At 51.0% G+C, this 22757-nt stretch overlaps 1 protein-coding gene across 3 annotated transcripts in view; it reads left to right on the forward strand.

Annotated features, from left to right (window-relative positions):
- The first annotated feature begins 12233 nt into the window (after positions 1-12233).
- The window catches only part of TEX264 (testis expressed 264, ER-phagy receptor), a 39876-nt gene continuing 29352 nt past the window's right edge, over positions 12234-22757 (forward strand). The window contains exons 1-4 of one of the 3 annotated variants that reach the window (XM_032120610.1): positions 12234-12252; positions 13600-13667; positions 14830-15121; positions 20476-20697. In XM_032120610.1, the coding sequence (XP_031976501.1) occupies positions 14843-15121; positions 20476-20697 (501 nt within the window). In that variant the 5' untranslated portion in view covers positions 12234-12252; positions 13600-13667; positions 14830-14842. Of the gene's footprint in view, positions 12253-12596; positions 12685-13084; positions 13203-13599; positions 13668-14829; positions 15122-20475; positions 20698-22757 lie in introns of those variants that run through there. The other 2 variants (XM_032120609.1, XM_032120611.1) reach the window with 2 other exon arrangements.

Here is a 22757-nt window from a genome sequence, read left to right on the forward strand (position 1 = left end):
TGTTGGAATGGGCTGCCCAGGGAGATGTGGAGTCACTGTCCCTGGAGGTGTTTAAGGACAGGCTGGCTGTGGCACTCAGTGCCATGGTGTGCTTGACATTGAGGAGTTTGGTCATAGGTTGGATTTGATGATCTCAGGTCTTTTACAACCTAATTGATTCTGTTAAAGGTGGCTGATGGGTGGGGACAGTGGTGTTAAAGTGCCCTGTTTGTCTGTGGGCCTGTTTATTCCAGTGGAGCAGGTGAGCTCTGCTCCTAGCAGGCACTGAGCAGAGCTATTGGAGCTGGAGGAGGCTGGGGGGCTCACAGGTAGCACAGGGCAGGGGCTGGAAGGGTTGGACTCACTGACAGCATCTCCTGAGCATTTCTGTGATGAGCTTAATGGCAAGGATTGCCCTCATCCCAGGATGCAGAGCCCTGTGGTTGATGCAGTGTACCTTGGAGGAAGGGTACTCCTCTATCATTATTTCCTTCCTTGCCCACCTGAGAAGTTTCAACAGGGGGGCCTCAGGGGACCCAGGGGGGCATCACTGCAAAGGGAGTGTAGTATGGAGAGGGTTGATGAGAAACAGCCCATGCTGTCCCTCAGGGTTCCCTTGGGAACAGGCACAGCAGCCTTTAGCTGGCATTTGGGGATGGCTTGTTTAACCTGGGCACTCCAAGAGAAACTGGTGCTGTTCTAGTGTGTGATTTTAAGTGTTTCTCCCCATCCCCATTCCCTCATTTGACAACTCTTGTGTTGCCAGCTAACTTTAGCCTGACCTTTTCATGGACTGCTCTGGTGCCAGCTGCTAAGCCCCTCTCAGTAAGCAGGTCCCTGGGACTGGCTTGCTCTGCATTGCAAGGAAGGTGACTTAATCAAGCAGACATTTGATTCTAACTGGTAAATTGTTTTTACAGCTTGGTACCAGTTCTTGATGGATCACTGACAGTGTGCACAGTCAGAGGCCCATGATAGCTTATTCTGTGGCTGACCAGTACACCTCCACCTCTGATGCTGAGACAGAAGTTCATTTGCCTGAAGTCCATAGGGAAATTACCTGTGGTTTGGGCACCAGCTTGGTGGGGCTTGAACCAGAAATCGGTTATTTCTAGGCCATAGGTTCTTTTCATAGTTGTTTTTTATTACTGTTTGATAGAGATCCTTGTGGCCTACTACTTTTTTTTTTTTTTCATGATCCATTGGGAAATTTGGCCTTTGTTTACAAAACACTGTCAGGTGTTTTGATCACAGTGTGTGTGTGCTTCCTTTTCCTAGCAGTAGCTCCTTGCCCAAGGGAGAGCACTCAATTTGGATGGGTCTGTGGCCCCAGGTCCTGCTCTCTCAGGTGGGCACTATTTGGGTATGATGTTAATGAAAGTACTTCAGGAGCTGGTTTTTCCCAATTTGGTGGATAAGTAGCCTTTAATGGATTCAAAGCTGATTTTAATCAGGGTAGCCAACAAGCCCTACTGCCAGCAATGAGGATCCCCAGTCTCTCTCTGTAAACCACACCTTCTGAAAGTGTAGTGTGAACTTGCTACCTTCTCTTGTCTTGTGTGTGTTATTGTTCAAAACAGTCTTCATCCTGATTTTCACAATGGCCAGGACCCCAGCAGGTTTTCCCCTTCAAGGGTGAGAAGGTGCTGCAGAAGTGCAGCTCTTCTCACATGACGTGTGGAGACTTTATTTATGAATTAAAGCAATGTATTCAGGAACAATTGGTTTGGTCATAAACATAAGTCCGTCCCTCCCTCCTCTTCCCATTAATTTATTTTTTGCCAAGATAAGGGCCCATACAGGGGGAAAATATTTTATTAACTGAGTGCCATGAACAGCTAAAACACCCCTGAATATCTTTTGCAGACATTTTTATTGCAGAGATACCTTTTGCAATCAATTCCACTCAAGTCAGACAGTCTTTCAAGTGTGTTTACAGCTATCAGGAAAAAAAACCAAGAACAGAGAAGAAACAATAGGAAACAGTAGCTGCTTTTTTTTTTCCCCTTAGGGAATGTACCATGGGTTATATTTTTGGTCAAGCTGTACACTTGACTGAAGAGTAAATGCAGTTTCTGTGCCAGGAAACTGAGAGCTGCCTTCAAACACCACAGCATTGACATGATTTAGTAAGAATCCTTCCATAACTTACCATTAGTTAATTGCATTATAATTTGCTTTTTAAAGTCTTGTCAGGAACTGGGAATAATATCTAGAAATGTTTGCCAACCAAACATGATGTCAATGTTGTCTTTGTTCTAGAGCTATAAGCTGAGCAGTGTTAAGCATCTGTCTACCACAATAAAAATGTGGGTTTGTGTCTGCTGTTAAAAAAAAAAAAAAAACAACAAAAAAAACAGCAAAAAAACCCCCCAAAATCCCCAGCAACTTACCCCTCCCAGCTGATTTGGATATCCAGCTCCTAGTGTCAAGAACTCTATCTGAACCCAGGCAGTTCAGATTCATAAAGGATGAAAATTAGCAGGTCAAGCCAAACATGCCAAGTGTCATTCCTGTTTCCTCATATGTGGCCTAATTAAGCAAATGGGAACTCTCCCACTGGTGCCAATATAAAAAAAAAAAAGTAAAACCAGCAGAGTCCAAACCAAAAGGAGATCTATTTCTTCCATTTAGGCCATCACTCTTCCTCCCTGCCTAGTCTACACCACATTTAGGCCAAGTGCAGGCCTTGATGAAGTTAGTTTTTGATCTGCCTCACAGACAAAGAATCCTGAAGGGCAAGTCACCTGTCTGAAGTCCTAAAGGAAGTGGTCACCTTGAAAGCCAGTCCTTGAGCCTCCTCCTTCCCTGTTGCTGTAGCAATTAACTCACTTGTGTTTGTCCATGGGTGGTAGTTTGCAGCTGGGCTCACGGGTGCTTTGACGGGTTCCTGTCATGACAGCCCTGATGAAAGGGAGAATTCCTGTGCTCTGGATAGGATTTTCACAGAAGAGAGAACTGCCTGTTGACACAGAGAGGGAAATCCAAAGCCTGTGATGTGCAGAGGAGGAGCAGAAGCTCCGAAAAGTTGCTGGCCTCCAGTGTAATGCAGGCTCTTAGCTGTGGTTGGAGAAAGGATGCCTATGAGCCCCAGATCAGTGCAGCTGAAGTGTCTGACCTAGGCATGGGTTTGTGTGGGGCACAGGCACCTCCAAGGTGGCATTGGTCAGGCTTCCCTGTTGCAGGACCGCAGGAGGAGAAAGCAGCTCTGTATTCCTTCTGGGAAAACCCCTGGTTGGAAAGCCTTGAGGCTCAGCAGAACACCGATCTTCCAAGAACTCTGGGTCTCCAAGCTTATCCTCTGCCTCCATGGGTGCAGCAAGCACTCCTTAAAAATCCTACAGCAAAGCCCTTAGAAAACTCTGTGGTCTGTGTTCCCTGTCCAAGTGTGGGTTCCTCCTGGTCTCCTGAGGTGAATGTAATTTACTGCCTGAAAGTTTATCTTGCATTCTTACCTGGGCGTGTGTATCCAGGAGGCTGTACTTCTCAGAGGGCCTGGCTGGCTCTTGGGCACGACAGCTCCAGACTGCAGTGACTTGCACAAACTCATCCCTTAATCCTAGGGTGTACCCACCTTTCCTGTCTTCCACAAATAGGGCACAAGCAGCTCCTCCTGCAGTTCTGAAAACCTTTCCTATATTTCACTATTATATTGTTGCAAGTAATTTATTTTTTGACACAATTCTTTCAGCTTGTGTCTCAGTTGAAAGCTGAATTATTTCGTTTATTTCACACCAACACAGCAGCTTTGCTTTAAGCTTGTACATGGCATTTTGCTGGCTTTAAGTGAGAAGTAGCTGCTGTGGCAAGAAAATGCAATGGCAGTAAGTGTACTTTGTGGTATGCTCAGAGACACTTAATTGAATTAAAAATCCGATTGGAAAAATGTAGTTTGATTAACAGGCAGCAAGCAAGACCTGTGAAGTTCAGTTTATGCTCAAAACAAAATTATTCCAGAACTTTGAGTTTGTAAATGGAGCAGAACAGAGAAAATTCAGAGATGTTTAGTAGGAACCAGAAATAACTCTATTAGACAAATATTAATGCTTTTTAGAACAACAGAATATAGAATAGAAAGGGAATAGAAGATTTCAATTGTACAGTAAGGCATTTAATATTAAACTCTTTGGGGGCACTTTGAGATTGTTTTCTTCCTCTTCTCTGAGCTTAGAAATATTTGGAAGAGCTCTAGTGAATTGTGCTAGAAATAAAAGTGAAATAATACCCCTTTCCCTTTTAGTTTTAAAGGGTAAACTGAAGAGAACATATTGATGTAACTTGATCCTGAAACAATTAAAATTCCCCAACATTTTACTTGAATGTCAAATTTTTTTTTTTCTGTGAAGTGCCCATGCTCCCCTTTTCCAGTTTTGTTTCAAGAACCAGCAAAAAACCCCTTGGCCTTAAGCATGGGATACAGACATTCAGCACATGCAACACTCTACTAGTATCCTAGGCTGCCTTGTTAGCAGAGGGAGCACATCAGGGATAACTGCCCTCTGGGACTAAGTTTTCATATGGGATTTCATCCTGCCGTTAAATGCTCAGTAAATCAAATATTTTCCTCACAGTCAGAAGGGAAGCACCAGTGGGTTCCCCCTCAGTGTGAAACTGAGTGGGAAGGACAGACAGACCCAGACCTGCCAGTGACCTACTGGAGCCTGCAGTCTTGCCTGAGCAGGACACTGCCTGTGCTCTGCTGCCTTCCTGCTGTCTCCTGCTGCATCCTGGAGAAGCCAAAGCACAGAAGGACCACAGCAGGACACCTGGCGTGTGCTGACAGAGCTGGAAGGGGAAGGAAGTCCTGGCCAGGCCCTGCTGCTGTGTAAGGCTCCCCCAATCAGCTGCAGCAAGGCAGGATGAGAACTGAAGTTTCAATAGCGCTGCTGGCGTTTGGCTGCGGGGTCCTCTAGCACCGGGAAGCTGTTCTGGAGACTTTCCCTGCCTGCATGCAAAAAATGGGAGAAAATGCATGATATCCCTCGGTTATTCAAGTCCCCTGCTCCAAGGGACACTCGGACAGACTTTTTAGGCCGCTTTTAGTCCTTTCTGTCAGAGGAGGGAGCTGTCAGCTCAGCGTTGAGCTGCTCAGCAGGCAGAGGTGCCCCCCTGGGAGCAGCCTAAGCTGTCTGGGCAGCCCACTGAAGGGACATGTTCAGCTTGACTTACAGGAGATGGAGCTAATTTGGAAGTGCTTAAATCTTCTGCTTTAAGTGGATGTATGAAGTGTTTGTGTCCCTGTACAGTGAAAACCACAGTCACCAGTCTGCAGGGATGGTGGGAGCAGTGTGCCTGAGAAGCTGTTTGGAGGTGGAACATTTGGCAGCAGGATCTTGCAGCTTTTGTTGCTGTAGCAGTGTCCCCCTCTGTTGTACCAGAGTCCCTGGAAAACTGGACAACACCTTCCTGCCAGTGTCCAGAGCCAGAGCACCCTCCTCTGTGCCACAGCAATGCAAGCAGCCCTTTTATCTGGGAGGCCTGCCAGGCAGCAGAAACAGGCAAGGAAACAGCTACGTTAAACTGGTCTGAGGTTGACTCAAGCCAACGTGTACTGGTCTGAAGTGGAATAACAACCTGATTCTATCTGCTGTTTCTCCTGCTACAACCCATCAGCAGCCTTCCTGCCTCAGTCAGTGGCAGTGTTGCGACGTATGGCTTAATTACAACCCTGAAAAAAAAGAATTTCTTCATTAGATGTTGCTTTACAACTGCACCAGTCATCTTCTGTCCAGCTGCTGGTGGCAGAGCTCCAAGTGGGCTGAAGGGGGCTGGTTTGGCAGGTATGTGGAGTGGTGGTGGTTGGAGTGCGCAGCTGGGCAGAACAGGGCTGAGTCAGAAGCTCCCAGTGACGTTGCTAAATTCAGTTTGCCACAAAGATCTTTTTCTCCTTCATGCTGGAGCTGTCTTTATGCAGTCTTTCTGCCTTCAGAAATGTGGCTCAGCCCCAGTTTCTGTGAGTCACATGCGTTCATTCGTTGGCTGTTGGAAAAGGGGGAGTGAGAAAATGTGGTGTCTGTGTTACATGTTTGGGGACTGGTTTCCACCATGCTTGTCCTCTGGCAGCAGTTAGGTGACAAAGATTAAAAGCATGTCTTCCCACCCAGGGTATTGTCATTTATTTCTCAAGCCACAGAGATAATCCCTGTCAGATGACTTCATTTTAAATTGTAGTGAGACCCTGAACTGATGATTTAGGAGCACGCACTGTCTTTGTTGTGGTTCTGGGTTTGGTGTGTTGCTTTGTGCCCAAGAAAGATGGATTGTTACTCAGACAAGGCTAAATGTGGAGGTAATACCAAATGCTGTATGAAATGGAATCTCTTCCCAGCCCCAGTCAGTCCTCCAATCCCAAATTCTTCTTTCCCCCAGGAACTGGTGCTAGAAACCAGCAGCCTTTCCTCTGCCTCAGTCAATGCACCAGCACCAGCTAAGTGTTAATGTTCTGATCTGGTCTGGACTAATGGCAAGCCTTGTGTGTCGTGTACAGCAGAGACTAACTCACATCAGCTCACTTGATCACTTGTTCCAGGAAAAATAACACTCAAATTTGCCAGAGAACTGTCCCTGACACACTGAAATATTTGTTGATTCAAAGCTTTTGCAACTCAGAATGACAATTTCTGGACATTTTCCTCTAAAATTGTTCATACTGAAATGTGAGGACTGTACAAAGAGCCTTGACAGACTCTTCAATTTGAGAAGAGTTTAAAATTGATCACTTGGACCAAATGTTCCAGGTAGCTCAGCTCAGACTAATGTAGAGTTGCACAAAAACCTCCCAAGGGAAAACCAAGGCATAAACTTGGGATTTAATCTCTCAATTTCATGCAGAGTTTTTTAAAACAATATTTTAACCTCAGTAACCCAGCAAAGGGCTGTATCTATCTGGAAAATACAGCTTTTCTCAGTGACAGACTTGATGCTGTCCTTTCATGTTGGGGTTTTTTTTCCTTTTTTTTTTTTTTTGGACAAGAGGCAAAAAGTACAGGAGCAAACACTGCAGAGGCATAAAACTTCCTCTCGTGTATGCGAGGAGCAGAGGTTTCATAATTAAATGGGAAAAAGGCTTGCTTTTGGGCTTCTGAGTTTTGGCACAAGCCCTTGTGGGATGTGTGTGACTGGCCCTCCCCAGCCTCTGCACAGTGTTGCATTTCTTTACAAAAATAGGACCTTTGCTGGTACTGGAGTAAACAGAGGAAAATGTAGGGGAAATGTGCTGGCAAGGGGGAGCAAACTGGGTGTGACGTGTGGTGGATGGCTCTGAGTTAGCTGCTACAGCTGAGTACCTCCTTTTAATTTACTTAGTAAGGCCGTATCCCAAGGCTGGAGACCCTCCTGCTCTCTCAAAGTGATTCTGTAAGGGTTGCTCTGGACGTGGCTGACTGATCCTTGACTTGTAGCAGGACAGAACTGCTTCATAAACTTCTAAAATCTTGGGAAATTGATTTACCTGCAAAAACAAAAAAACCTCCAAAATATGCAAAGTTGAGCTGATGGCCATGACACTTGGAGGAGAGAAAGGAAGTCACATAGAGGTGGAATAATGTCAGAAATCACCTGTGTTTAATAGCTTTTATTATGAATGGTGTGTCCACTACAACATGAGGTAATATGAAAAGAAAGGGAAATATGAGAGTATAAATAATCAGGGTTTCTGAAAGTCCTTTTGGAAGCCCTCCCCCTCCTCAGATTTACAGCAGCTCCCCACAGATGTTCTGTAGTTAGAAGACTCTCATGAAGTATTTTTGCAAGGCAGTTTTTTGCCAGGAAGGAGATGAAAATCTTAAACCAAAAATATCTTTTGACTTTAAATTTGGAGTTGTTGTTGCAATGGTAACTCTTTAGAGAGCTGCCAGAGAGGTTTTTAAAAGCACTCTTTATACATGTGCATTAAAAACATGAGTACAACATGGCTATAAGAAATTAATTTTCTGGTTTTGGAGCTAGCAATTAAGGTTGAAACAAATGTTCCTGCTTGTTGTTCCTTTTGCAGTCACTCTTGTAAAACTAAAGGAGAGCCATTGACATGAAAACTCTGTTGGTGTCATTACCACTGGGCTGCTTTGCTTTGTGGAGCGTCAGACTCTGGTTAGAATGACATCGTGTAAGGCTCTTAAAATCCTGCTGAGATCCCTGAAGCCTGTTAGGGGATCCCTCATTAAAATTCTGGAAGACAGTCTAAATTGTCAGTTGCTGTAGAGAATGAGCTTGTTGACAAATCCACATTAAACCCAGCACTTTTCGCAAGCACAGTTTGCAAACCCAGGGAGACGGAGCGTGGTGTGTTCCTGATTCCCGTCTTGGTTCTGTCTAGATGGAAAATGGAAAAATACTCTGGGTAAACTATCTCGTGTTTTCAGCAAGAAAACAACCTAAACTTAATCTAGACTTCGTGTACAAGAGAGAGGTTAAAAAAAAAAAGACAGGAAGGCCTGGTTTGTTGGTATGTATTCTTCTGTAGCTCGAAGACAATGGAAGATAATCCTCAGGGTAAAGAAGGAAGTACACAGTTGCTGCTAAGGCAATGCAAGTTGAAGGCATGCCACAGGAGGAGAAATAAGAGAATATTTCAATGCAAATGTCCCTATAAAATACATTTTTCACCAGGAAAAGGAGTGGATAGCTCCATGTTTTGTGTGTGTGCGTGATACACTGCAGTAAGAGGTACAAATATTCCCAGCATGGGCAAAGGGAGATACTGTCCTCTGGATCAAACACAGGTGTCTGTGAGAAGCATTGCTAGCAATGTAAGAACATCCTTCTGGAGCACTGGTCCCTGCCTGGCACCAAGGGAGGAATTTGGCCAGACCTGTTTGGTCATGAGTCAAAGGTTGCGTACCCAAGTTCCAAGTGACTGGAGCTATAAACAGCTTTAGATGATTTTCAGGGGAGTTCAAAGATGAATAATGCATCTCTTCAGGCTTGTAAGTGATCTTTTATTCACAGAAAATCAAAGCAATGTACAAATTTAGTTGCTGGCCTTGGGGAGGGGAGTCTGAATGACTGCTTGTCATTCACAGTAGCTACCAGAGGTGATGTGACATTTGAAAGGAAGAGATGAAAGCTCCATTGCAATTTGTTAAATAAAAACCACCTCAGTATCTTGCTAAATAGCTGATAATCAGAGGTGCAGAATTCCAATCTGATGTTTAGGGCTTTGATAGCAAAAAGAGGAACTCATAGGCTACAACCTACAAAAGTTTTTCTTCCACAACTGTATGGAAGTTTGCTTGTAGTATCCATGGAAATTCCCTGTGACAGAAGTAATTGTCCTGCCACTCCATGTCTTGGCATAACTGAGTGTTTTGCCTGTCACTGCCATCCATTCTCTTTGGTTTGGTGGCTAGTTTTGTTTTAGCCACTGGATCCTACAACTCCCAGGTTTGTGTGGTTCAGGACTGGGATCTGAACACAAGGTGAGAATCTAAACTTGATCCTTCTGGTTTCCAAAGGCAGAAGGTAGGGAAGATTGTGTCTGTCTGAAAAGTTCTTTCTTAACTTAAAAACTGCATTTAATTATGAGACCATTTTTGCTAATAGATCATGGGGGAAAGTAGTTTGCTGTTTAGCACTTGTGACCTAAATAGACAGTTAACCATAAGAATAATTTGCTTAATTTCTTAACACTTTTAAGGTTGTCTGAAAAGGTGTACATGTCTTTTCTTACTCTGTAATACTGAAATTTTTATTCCTGTCATGAGAAAGAAACATTCCTGTCCTGCAGTGGGAAATTAATTTAAATCTGAGGGCAAACCAATGGATCAATAATTAATCCTTCAGTGCATCTCCTCTTTTGTGTTAGCAGAGGTACCAAAAGGTCAAGGGCTGAAGTGCTGCCAAGTTCCTCATGCTGTTTGCAGGCTTTCACAGGCCTGGCCCTTGTGGGATGCCAGGTTGTATGTGAGCCCTTCCTGGTCTCATCTTGAGGTTTTCCCATCAACAGCAGCTGCATTGCAACAAATTAAGAATGGTTTAGAAAATGTATCAATCCTACAAGAGGCTCCACATTGGCAAATATTAAAAGTGTATGTGTCAGCACTGGGTGCTGAGAAGTGGAATCCGTTGTGCGGCGGGGTAAACCTGTGCTGTCATGTGTAGCCTTTGTGAATGATTCCCAGAAAGCTTCCTGCTCCCAGCACCACTAACCCTGTGCTTAGGGAGGCCAGTGGCCAAAACCTTACTGACTTAAATGAGCCACGGCCTGGTCCCAGCTTACCGGACCAAGCAGCATCCAAATAGCCCTTTGTGCCCTCACTCTGTCCACACAGACAGCCCAGTCCTGCCCTCTGCCAGCACAGTGCCTGCCCTCTACAGTGTCTTTCCTCTGGAGAGGACCTACCAGGTGAGCATTTCCATGTGCCTGTGCTGCCTTCCTTCCAGTTTTTCCCACAGCTGATTGTCTCCCTGGGTTTCAAGTGACCAAGTGCTGGTCTTGGTTCATCAACAGTAATGCAGAGTTCCTGTTATGGGCAGCCAGGAAGGACTTGGGAGTGGAGCCCATCTGTGTCTGTGCTGATGGAAATTCCCCAGGGCCATGTGATCTGTTCTGGCCTCTTGCCTGCCCCTCTAGGGGAGGGTATTTCCATGCAGAGTTAGTCAGAGCCGTTTGTGTTTTGCCATGTTCCCAAGGTGATTAGTATCCTTATCACATCTATTTGCTTACTGGGCACCTGAAGTGACCTTTGCAAAGCTCTGCTCACCTTGTCCAGCAGGTAAAAGCAACTGAGAGAGGAAGGACAACGAAGTGTCTTGTCTTGGAGCAGAGGGTGGAGGGTCCAGCAGGTGTGAGCAGAACTGGGAAGCCAAGGACTGGGCTGAGATGAATATCCCAGCACAGGTACCCTGCTGAGACAATGTGGAGTATTGGGGGAGTGAGATGAGGTGACTTCCTTGTTGAGCATCATTTCTGCCTGCTAATTCTGGGATGAAGCTCGGGTCCCTCTATAGAGAGGCTAAAGTTGATGAAGAAATGTTGGCTGGAGCTTGAGAGGTGGGGCAGCTCACCCACACCTTCTGCTTCTGCTCACAACCCACCTCCACTTCTGACTGCCACTTTGGGAGAATTCAAATGAGAATGGGCTGATCTGCATCCCCTGTTAGAAATGTATGGCAGGCTCACACAAATCTGTGCCTACCATACCTTGACACACAGGGCCCTGCTGGAGAGCACATTTTACATCCTTCTGCCTCACCTCTTCCCAATGTGCTGCTTCAGAGTGAAGGCATGGAGCTGTTAAATGAGACCCAAACTTTAGTACTTGCTGTTGTAATGGAGAAATATATGTGTTATGTACTAAATGTGTGCAGATTTAAAGAACTTTAGGGCCGGAGGAAGGAGAAGTGTCTGATGGTCAGAGCTGGCAACTGCAGGGCTTTTGAGTTCTATTCCTCTTCTTGCCAGTGATTTACTGCATGGCTCCAGGCGAGACACGTAACCAAGCTGGAATATTTTCTTCCAGCTGCAAAAGAGTTATAATGCCAAATATAAGGAGGGCCTCTGAGGTTTAACTAATTCCAGTTTATGGAAAGCTCAAGATCCTCACTAGGAAGCTGCTGAAGAAAGGCAGGTACTGATGTATTGTAGTATTTCACACTGCTGTTCATAAATGATCACATTGGTGAAAAGCAGTGGCTGGGCTCCCTCTGCAAACAAAAAAACCCAACCCCGGTGAAGGGGGTTGGGATGTAGGGAAATGGGTGTGAAACCACAGCAGGAGGGGCAGCAGCAAACTCCACTGCTCCTTGTTGCTACATCCGGAGGTGGCTCATGAACAAAGGTAGAGCAAACTTTCCCTGCTAAGAGGGTTGAAGAGGCTGAAGAAAGTTCAGGGAAGTGTGAAGGCTGCTTCTTGGCTCACCTGGTGCTCCCCTTGTTGGGCAGTGCTGTCTGAGATGTCTTGCTGGTTTTCCTTCCAGCTGGGCGGTGGGAAAGGCCGAACACAGGCAGAAGCCAAGATGTTTCTGCCAGGTTGCAACAGCCCCGGAGATGGAACCTGCGAGCGGCTGCTCAAAACGCTCTCTGGGTTTGTTGGGAAGGGCTCGGGTGCTGCAGAGCAGCTCTGCCCACTGCCCCAACCGGCCAGGCCAGGCCGAGTGGTCAGGGCCGTGACGCTCAGGGTGGCACCTGCTTGTCCAGCGCCCGAGGGAAGGGGCCCATTCACCGGAGGCTCAGCCACCAGGGATACGTGCCGGGATGTGCGCCGGGATGCCGCAGCCCAGCAGGCTGTAGGACACGGCGCTGTTCAGCGTTCAGGACCAGCAGTGACCTGGAGGGTGCGCGGGCTGGGAGGGGAGAGGACAGTCCCCCGCCTTGCTGCAGGGGTCTGGGAACCCTGCATCCACAGCCCTCCTGCTGGGGGCAGGGCTGGACAACCGGGGAGGCTCTGGGAAGGGTCGGGAATCAGCCGGCAGCTGTGCGGAGCCCCGTGGAGCCTCCGGGGGGACTCGAACCCGTGCACGCCCGCAGGCCGGGCCCTGCCGACGCCCGTCCGCCAGGGGGCGCGCTCCCCCGGAGCGCTGCCGCGGCCCCCGCAGGGAAGCGCGGCCCTTGGGGAGCCCCGCCCCAGCCCCGCCGCCGCCGCGGCCCCCGCGCCCCGCCCACCCCGCCGGCCCCGCCCCCAGGCCCGGCGCGCAGCCGCCCCCTGGCGGCGGGGCGGGGCGGGGCGGCGCCGGGATCGCTCCGGGCCGGCCGCACCGGGAGTCCCGGTGAGAGCGCGGGGGGTGCCCGGGGATCCCGCCCGGCACCGCGGCGGGGGCGGCTCTGCGGGGATCTGCGGGGCCCGGCAGGCAGTGCCGCGCCAATCCGGTCCCCCCAGGCCGCGGCCTGCTTGGAGCCGGAGGGCGCCGGCCGGGTCCCGCAGCGCTCCGGCGGGGGGCACGCCCGTGGCGGGGGCTGCACCGGTGCCGGTGCGAAGGGCGCTGCCTGCGGGCAGGCGGGACCCGGGGCTGCGGGGCCGTGCGGGGCAGACTCCCACCCTCCGCCGGGCACGGGCACCGGGAGGGTCGACATCCCGGCCGGAAAGGGGAGGTGACATCCCCGGCCCGTGGGGAGGGCTGGGGGGAACCGGCAGTGCCTGCCAGTGCCGGCGGGGAACGAGCCACGGGAACTGTGAAGAACAGCCAAAAATACCCTGCTCTCTGGGGCGGCTGCCATCAGGGCCCTGGGGCTGGGCGTGGGGCTGGCAGCTCGGGGGAATTCACCGGAGCCGTGATTGGAAGTGCGGGTCTGTGTTGGTTACAGGGAGGAGCCGAGGCGCTGCGGGGACGGGTGTATCCCTCCGGGAGCTCTCGGCTTCCAGGGCACCCGGGAGCAGCTCCGGGGCGGCTCAGGTGTCCCCGGGGACGGCCGGGCTGGGACACACCAGCAGAGGCAGGACATCGTCCTCTTTCACCGTTCCTTTCCCATTTCCATGTTTCTTGGTGCCCGTGCATTCAGCCACAGAGTTTTGGGAAGAAATCTTGGCCTGCGTGGTCCCGGAGGTCCTCCTCGGGATACCGCTCCTCTGGGGAGCAGGTCCGAGGTGACCGGGCGCCTTTCGGCTGCTCTGCCGCAGCTGTTTTGCTGCTTTTGGCCCCGTGAGTTTGAGAGGAAGCAATGATACTTATTTTTTCCTGCTGCAGCGCCACAGATCCCGCACCCCTGTGGATCAGATGTCTTGAAGCATTTCTGGGCTGAGCTGGTTTTTCAGGTGAGTGGGGTCATGGTGTGAGATGGTGCCCAGCCCAGGAGCGTGGCCCCCGGTTTGGGCTCAGCAGGGCTTGGTTATGCCGTATCTCTGCCTGCTGGGTTTGAGCAGAGCGGAGCCGCCTGCGCTTCCTACCAGGATGTGGCTTTTCTCTTGTAAAGCTGAGTGAACAAGCAGCAGCCTCGGTGAATGACTCTTTGTGGACAAAGTGTGTTACTAACACACAGAGGTAAAGGTGGACTGTTTACTTCGACGCTCACTTCCAAACCTACCTTCTGTGAAAGTCCCAGGGGGGCATCGCAGCCACTCCCTGTGACCAGAGCTGTGTTTCAAGGGAGTGTAAAACACAAACAACTCTCCTGGAATGGTTTGGGTTGCAACTCCCCAGAGTGGTTGCACTTGGTGGGTGAAAACAAGCGGGAGGTATTCACCAGGCTGCTATGTCCCACAGTGAGCGCAAGAGAAAAGATGCCAAACAAAACAGGAAGCCTTTGTTGAAGTTATAAAAACTCTTTTAGTTTAAAAAAAGACATCTAAAAGGAATACCAGTAATTCATTGTACCTGAGTGTGTTGGGAATGCTTTTTCTAGCTGGGTCTTCAGCTTCTTCTGAGCCTCTCTGGGTGCTTGGATCTGGATCTGAACTGGTATGGTCCTGATTTGAGTCATTGCAGGAATGTCTGGGCTTCTAGATTTATTGACAAAGGGGCTGCCCTGGTTACAGTGGGCCTGATATCTATAAATGATAAATTATTTTATTATGGTTCCCTGATCCTTAGCCCAGTTGCTGTGTATCTGTTATCTGTTGCATGATGCAGGCTCCCAGGGTGGCTTTTGGTCTCCCCTGGCTGCAGAACTGGATTTGAACAGTTTTGAGGAGATGGAGGTGATGCCTCTCTGTCCTCCCTTCAAAACCACCTCATTCCCAAGTGGCGTTGAAGCAATATGATTTGTACCTGGTGACCAATTGGAACAGGCTGATGCAATGTGGGACTAATATGCAGGAGGCTTCTGGGGGGTTTCCACTCTATTAAGCTTCACACATAAGAAGACTTGGAAGAGAGAAGAGAGTGCATTTAGCTGCAAATAAATCACTTTAGAGAGCAGTTCTTTGCCCGAGAGATCGCTTGACTGCCTGTCTTTTTCTTCTCTGCTCTTGCTGCCAGTGCCTCAGGAGCCATGGTGCACCAGGAGTCCATCATGACTGACTGGGTGCTGCTGGGGCTGATCGCGGCGCTGGTCGTGCTGCTGCTGCTGACCATCTTCGGTTTTGTCGTCTACTCGGGGCTCTTCACCGAGGTGGTTGTGAGTGCTGGCTCCCCCCCTGTCGGCAACATGACACTGGCCTACAAGTTTAGGGTGGGCCCATATGGAGAATCCGGGCAGCTCTTCACGGATGGCTGCAGCATCTCCTCGAAGCTCTGCTCCATCGGCGTCTACTATGACAACCCTCACACGGTAAGGTGTGCCCAGCGAGGCCAGCACGCTCTCATGGTCAGCACCCGGGTTCCCGGCTCGGGATGCTCCCTAATTGTGTTTCAGGCACGTGCAGCCCATCCTCTGTAGGTGAGCACTGGGGTTCACAAGGTCTCCCAGATCTACAGAGGATCCTCTGTGGGAAAGGCACCTGAAAGCTGATGAGATTTTGCATAATCCTGATTGAAAGGCATTGGGTGAGCAAAGCTTGGTATCTTCTGATATCCTCTGCTGAACAGGGTATCAGCAGGATAACAGATCTGGCTATGGAACAGAAGCCAGTGTTCAGGACCCGAAGGTGAGGCATTCCTTAGCACGTTCCCTGAAAGTGCAGCCAAGGCTCCTTCTGGACTTGAAGCTCTGTGGTTGAAAGCAGGTGGTCTCTTCAGCTTGGTCTGTTCTCATCCGTACTCCTTCTCTCGTTTCTAGTGCTCTCATGTGTTTCTGAGCTTCCCTGTAGTTCTTCCATCCCCTGAGAGTTCTTACTGAAACCTCAGGTGCTGCGTGCTGAGGGCTCCTGTCTGATGCAACAGTTGCTCCATTGATGCTCCTCAGGCTGAGAGGTGGGCAGAAAGCACGCTGCCTGATGGCTGCCAGCCAGAGCCCAGTACTCCATGGGAACAGTTAAAGGGAAGGAACAAACAAAAGTGCATCAGAACTTGTTGGGGGGGTGGAACCTGGCTGCTGATGCCGGGTGACTCTGGGGTTTCCAAATAATGGCATGTGGGCATTTGTCTGGGGCAGACAGCCTGGCTCCCCGGTAATTCTGCAGTAGCTAGTGTGACCGTGGAGGAATCTGTGGGGAGGAGGGACAACAGAATGGCCAGCAGCTGTGCATGTGTGCTTGGGCACGTGTACTGGGGGCTGGTGCAGGGCACAGTGCTTGGGCTGGTAGCCCTCACCCAGTTCTTCTGCTCTGAGGGTGGCTGGTCCTGTTTTAGAAACCTTGTTTCATTGATTGCAAGATGGTACTCTCAAGGATTGGACCTGCTTTGAGGGAAGAACTTGTCCATGAAAACACAGTGCTGAGTGAGCTGTGACAGGAAGATACTGGAGGTGAGAAAGCACTGAGCTTGGCAGTGCACAGTGCAGCCTGGTGTGCTCAGCCACCTTGTGTCCTTACATCCTGTGATGCCCTGACTTGTGTCTACTTACCTGGATCATGGGAGGCAGAGAAGACACTATGGTGCCTCTTGGCCTGGGAAGAATGATGGCAAAGATGACTTCTCTCCTTAGGGTGAGCTGGGCAGAGGCAGGGTTTGACTAGGCATGCTTGGACACTTTTGTCTGGAGGAAGTGTCATGTTTGGAGCAGGAGCCATGGAGAGCGCCTGGGGGTGCCAGGACTCACGTGGTCAGAGCGGCCATTTCACTGCCACTAATTTGTGTCCTTGAGTTGAGCTCCTCACCTGGAGCTGAGAGTCCTGATGCTGCTGCTTGTTCTGCCGTGGTCTCCGGACGCAGAGCAGGCAGTCAGTGCTGTGGGAAGGGCTCAGTGTCCATTCCCAGTGCTGTCCTGCTCCAAGGGTGTGGTGTGCGTGTGCCTGCGGTTGCCCTGCCGCCTTTCAGCTGCCATTGTGTCAAGGGGGTTGTGCCTTGGCTCTTTGTTTGCCGAAGCCTGGGCTAGTAGAAGCCTGTACTGCTGAGGCCCACAGATACTGATAAGGATATTTGTGGTAACTCCTGCCCTGGCTGGCACAGGGAATGCTTTCCCTGGTAGCACCAGGTGAGGCTAGGAAGGAGTAACTCCACATGAACCTGAAAATTTGGGCTGTCAGTACAGAGTCAAACTGCCTCCCCTTTCAGATCTTGTCTCTTTTTCTCCTCTTCCTGTAGCTGCTGCATCTCTGCCTTCACCCTGGGGCTGGAGAAGGCAGTGGGGCTGCAGGCGTTGTCTCTGGTGGCCAGCCAGGGTTTTGGAAGCCAGCTGTTCCTCCTTGTGGCAAGAGCCTAACCTGCCCTCCAGGGCTTGTCAGGCAGCCCCACAGACCTTGCCCTTCTCTGGAAGGGTTGCCTTTGCTCATGACATTGAGCAGGTGACATTGGCCTGAGCCTCCTGTCTCTGTAGTCACTGTGGTGGCTGGGACCCAGGGGGGCTGTGCAGGATGTAGCTGCAGTGCCTGCAGCTCTGCATAGTAACAGGAGCCCCCTCGCTTGCCATCCACAAGCACAGTGTCAGACCTGGTCTGCTGGAGCAGCTGGGGTGCTGGTGGGACCTTCCATGGGCTGATCTGTGGCTCCTGAAGTGGTTCCAACAGAGATCCACATGTCATCAACAGGCAGGTCAGGCCAGGCAGGGTGCTGGGAGTGAAAATGTGTTTGGGGCAGATGGTTCTCCTGCCTCTGGGCAGGTGAAGAAAGGGCCAGCTGTGGCTTGGTTTCTTGGCTGGAGACTGCAACGCTCATACCTGACATGCTGGCTCAGGTGCAGAGCACCCCAGCATCCCGTGGGGCACCCTGTGTGCTCATATCCACTGAACCATGCTGGCATGGGAGATGGTGTGCACTGCTGGCTCCTCATTCCTGGAGGTTCTGCGGGGTGGGATCGGTCACCCAGGCTGCCTTTCCCCTGAGAGGAAGAGATGACCTCCTCCTCTTCCTCCTCATTCTCAGTGCTCTCCTGACCTTGGTGAAGCACCTTCTGGCAGAGCTGCCCCTCCCAGAGCTGGCCACTTGCCACGGATGTTGATTTGTCTCCAAAAATAGACCTTTTGTCATCAGGCAGCAGAGCGTGCTGGCTACATCCCACAGTGTCGCTGGCAGAGTGCTGGAGGGCTCTGGCCAGCCAGCCACCCCCAGCCATGGCTCCTGGGGGGCTTGGTGCCCCCAAAACTGGGGCAGGAAGGGGCTGGTGACCAGCCAGTGCCATGTGGCAATTGCTGTGCTGGTGGACTCACGGTCAAAGGAAGCTCTGGCTAGGAGAGAGGATGGGAATGCTGAGCTGGAGAGCAGCAGCCATGTGCTACTCTCGGCTGGGAGTGGGGCTGGGGGGAGCCCCATGGCCTGGAGCATGTGGGCTGCCTCAGGGTCATGCCAGGCCTCAGGGCAGCCGCTGCCACCAGCGTCCCTGGGGCTCCCTGCTGACTCTTGGCTCTCCAACATTCACACAAGGATGCTCCTCGAGTTCTGCCAAACCCCTGCCAGCAATATTTTATGTGTTTTAATGGACAAGATTAATATTAATTTCAACTACTTTTTTTCTTTTTCCTTTTTCTTTAATATTTAGCAGCCCAGAGGACTTGTCCCTCCTTTTCCCACCTCTGGCAGGAACAAAAATAACTCCTCAGCAAGGACTGGATGTGGCGGGTGGGTTTGTGCTCAGCTGCAGGCAAGCTCCTGCTCGTGTATAGCTGTGGGCACATGCCAGGGCCTTTTGCCTGCAGTCTGTGTGCTCAGCAACCAGCCCGTGCTCAAGTGTTGGATAGATAAGGCCAAAATGCTCTGTGAATGCAGAAATGTCTTTTCCTCCAATCGGCAAAGCTGCTGGATAGGTTAAGTAATAATTTCCAGAACTGCTCTGTCAGGATGCTTGGGGGAACAGAGGCTTTGATCAGCACCTGCCTACTGGAAAAGACAAATCTGTTAGGGAAAAATTAGTTTTAAGTGGAGCATTCCTTCCTTCCCTCCTTCTGCCCTTCCTTCCCTCCCTCCCTCCCTCTCTCCCTTGACGTGGGCTTTGCCCTTGTGGGGCTACTTGCTGTGAAAAGGAAAGGAGAAGGGAGGAAGCAAACATTCCTGGCCTAGCATTGCTGCCCGCTCCAGTCCTTCCAACAGTTGCTCTGGGGCTGGGGTTGAACTGTCTTTGCTCAGGACATAAATGGAGATTGAATGTTTAAAGGAATTTAATCGAGATTTTCATATCTCCTTGTTTCATCTGGCTCTTTTCCCAGGGATGCCATTTACGGCTGCCTCTTGCTGTCTTTGGGGTGGATCTGCTTCTCCTTTCCTGCCCGGAGCGGTGATGGATGCTGGGCACAGGCCTGTGTGCAGCTCCCTCTTGCAGCGCAGGAGGGCAAGAGCGAGCCATGAGACGTGTCCCCAGCCTGATGGATGCTGCTCCACAGGCTGCTTTCTTCCTTCCATTTACAGCTGCTTGTGTTCCCCTTCCGGAACGGTCCCGCCGTGCGACATCAAAAAGTGTTTAAGGGAAAGGCAGGGCAAGGAGTGTGGAGAGAGAAGTTACACTGCAGGAGGCAGCTTTGGTGAGCTTTAGTGCAGCAAAGTTAGGGATGAGATAAGGGAGCACAGATCCCCTTGTGGCGTTGCATGGGCATGGGAACCGGTAAAACGCTGGCCTTGGTGCATCCTCTCTCTGCTTCACATCGTCCCTGTGAGAGTTTTGTGACACCTTTGTGCCTTTAGGTTGTATCAGGGAAAGTGGCTGGGTTGTCCTGCCCCCTCCCACATTCCTGCCCAGGGCTGTGGGTAAGCTTGAACTCGAGTGGTGGGATTCTGTTAAAAACTAGAAATCAAAGTTTTGGCCTGGGTCAGCTTTGGTGTGGAGATGGCTGGAGTCCCGTGGGCCTTCATTGTGCTGGTAGCAGGAGTCTGAGCACCCCACTTGCTGGGCTGAGAGCCCTGCAACCCATGGGAGGCATCCTCAAATTTGTAAGGAGAGCATCTTTTAGGTTTTGTATGTTGTTGGGGTTCAGGATAGAAGTGAATGTTTTTCTCTTTGTGTTACTACAAACAGCTGGGTGACTGCATGCAAGCCTTACCTGCCTCAGTTTCCCCACCCCAAAACTACCATACTGAGTGTGCCTACTTTGGAAGGACCCAGCAGCCTCTGGATTTCTCTCCAGCTTAGTGCCAGTGGCCCATGCTGCTTGGTGGCATGTGCACATGGCTGCCAGGTGACTTCCTCGGGGGTGGGGTGGAGGCAAACCAGGCAAGCTGTGATCCCATCTCTAAGCCCCCTCCATGATTTGCAGGGGTGTCCAGCAAAAGGGGATGGCAGTGACCACTTGGTGACAGTGGGGTCTCTGATGCAGGATCAGGAGACATTTCCTGCAGTGACTGACACCTGTGACATGTTTGAATGAGCTGCTTGGTGGGGTTTAGCTTCTCTGCTGCAAGTCCCTCTACCCTCCAAGGAGAGGAGCAGCACCTTCCCCACTGGGCTGTGCATTTAGGCTGGGAGGAGTGTAGATGATTTAGGCCTGGATCAGCCTGGGTTAGGACTGGGCACCTGCCTTGGTGTGCCCAATCATGCTGGGCCATTGCTTTTACTGTTTTATGGCCATCTCCTGCCTCCATGCTCAGCAGATTGAGGTTTTGGCCAGTTTCAAGCCTCTCTCTTCTTCTGACCCTGTCTGTCTGTCTGTCCCCTTCAATCAGGTGTCTCCAGAGAAGTGCCGCTTCGCCATAGGCCGCATCCTGAGCGAGGGAGACGCAAAGCCATCAGAAGAGCAGATCCAACGGTTCCAGAAGTATGGCTTTAAGATCTTCAGCTTCCCTGCTCCCAGCCACGTGGTCATGGCCACCTTCCCGTTCACTACGCCGCTGTCCATCCATCTGGCAGTCAACCGTGTCCACCCAGCCCTTGACACTTACATCAAGGTTAGCGAGTGTGGTGTGAGGAGCGTTGCATGTGTTCAGTGGGCTGTCAGAGGCTTCTCTTTCTGACAGCTGATGGGGCTGCTCTGACATGTCATCTCTTGATGCCTTCCCTTGGGCACCACCATCAAGATCTCTTCCTTTTGCAATCTGGCAGGTAGTTCCCCAGCAGGGATGTCCTTCCATTCGCTTGGTGGGCACAGGGGTGTCTTTTCTGCTGTTTTGTGTTTATGAGAAGCAAGTTCTCATCTAATAACTTGCTGCTTTTCTCCTTAAAGCAGAGATAAAAGCTGATTTTCCCCTTGAGTCTCTTTCTTGTTGTTAGGATCTGGCAGGTATGGGCCCTTCAGTGTAATGCTTCATGCCATGGAACTTCTGTTTTGAGTGCCAGCCTCACCGGTGGGGCAGCTGTCTTCTTCAGGGACAGGAGGAGAAGTTAGAAACTTTCTGGCCTGTGGGCTTATGAAAACTTCTTTTCAAGCAATACATTGAAATTTGCTGCTCTTGGCCCTGGCTGGCAGCTGGCTGCTGTTTGCTGTGTTTGCCCTTGCCCCTGAGTGGCCACCCCTGCTGCTTGTGGTCTTTTTGAAGCCAGCTCTGCTGCCTTGCTCTGGCAACCAGAGCAGCCGTGGCAAGGGTGTTCCTAAGCAGCATATCTGACACAGATACCTCCAGATGCAGGCTTTCCAGAGAGCAAGGAAGGTCCCAGCCAGCTGGATGATGGAGGGAAGGGACTGTCCTTCCCAGTGGGGGCGGATGCTGTGGAGGGGCCGGTGCTCAGCCCTTAGCTTATCTGACTGTCGAGTTCTGACGCTTTCGTTGGTTCGTGTTGAAACACACTATTTATAAACTTGCTTTTCCTGGCGAAACTCCCAGCCTTGTGGAGGAACCGTGTGAATCCCTCCAGCCTGCGCTGTGCTGCAGGATGGCTGCCTGGGTGCCAATCCTGGAACTTCAGCTGGGGCCTCTTTGCCGACCCTCTTGTCCACCCCAGCCGCAGGGAGCTGCCCGCTGCTACTGGTGGAAGATGCGTTAACACTGGCAGTAGGTGACACCGCCACTGCTGCTTCCCCCCGATCTGGAGAGCAGAAGCAGTTCCCTGTTCTTATCCTCTCACTCCATCCTCTGTGTCTCCTCCTGGAGCTGTGCCGGCTGTTTTGCTGCGGGGGCATCGGGCGCTGCTGCCAGCCCTGTGGCGGACGCGCGGGCGTGCACGGAGGGGGCTGGCGCAGGCGGAAGCATCAGGTTGGCCGCGGGAGTGCTCGGAGACACCGGGCTGACGTTGCCTGAGTTGGGGAAAGGTCCCGGCAGCGCATCTGTCGCATGAGAGATGGAGTTGTTAGAGCTAAAAAGGGAACCGTAGGTCATTCTGGGAGCATCTGGGAGTGTTTAATGGGAGCGGCCAATTTCGAATTAAAATAACTGAAATCAAATGGAAGCGCAGCGCCCACAGCCACGTGCAGAGGGAGGGGACACATTTTGATCTCTGCCCCAGTCCCAGCAGCACGTGGGTCAGGGTGCCTGCGTCTGTCCAAATGTCCTGCAGCAGAGCAGGGCCCCCCTGCCCAACTGGCAATGACCGTGGGGACACAGGCAGGGAGAGGGTGGATTTGCCATGCCAGGTGGGGCAGAGGGGAGTGGGTGCTGCTGCTCCCTGCACACTGCACTGCGGGGGATGCCCTGCCTTTCTCAGTGTGAGTCTCTTTCTTCACAGGGGACTTGGGAGGCTGTTTGCAGCCGTGCCAGCAGCATCCCTGCTGCTTCTCTCGTGTCGTTGCTGCTTCTCCCTCAGACTGGACTGTCTGCACCCCTGCGGCTGTTCTGGCATTTCCTGGGGTGGAGGGATTGGGAGGGAAGGGGGAAACTTTCATGGAAACAGGTGACCTGTGCCCGCTCGGTGGTGGGAATGGGGGTTGCCATGGAGACAGCTTCTCCAAATAGCATCCTTCATCCCACCCCCAGAGCCCAACTCCCTTAAGCAACCCGAGAGAGTAGCGAGACAGATTTGCTTTATTTATTTATTTATTTATTTATTTCCTGTGTGCCTGCTTTGGGAAGGGTGC

The sequence above is a fragment of the Corvus moneduloides genome, chromosome 11 (assembly GCF_009650955.1).
Source record: "Corvus moneduloides isolate bCorMon1 chromosome 11, bCorMon1.pri, whole genome shotgun sequence".
Classification (NCBI taxonomy): domain Eukaryota; kingdom Metazoa; phylum Chordata; class Aves; order Passeriformes; family Corvidae; genus Corvus; species Corvus moneduloides.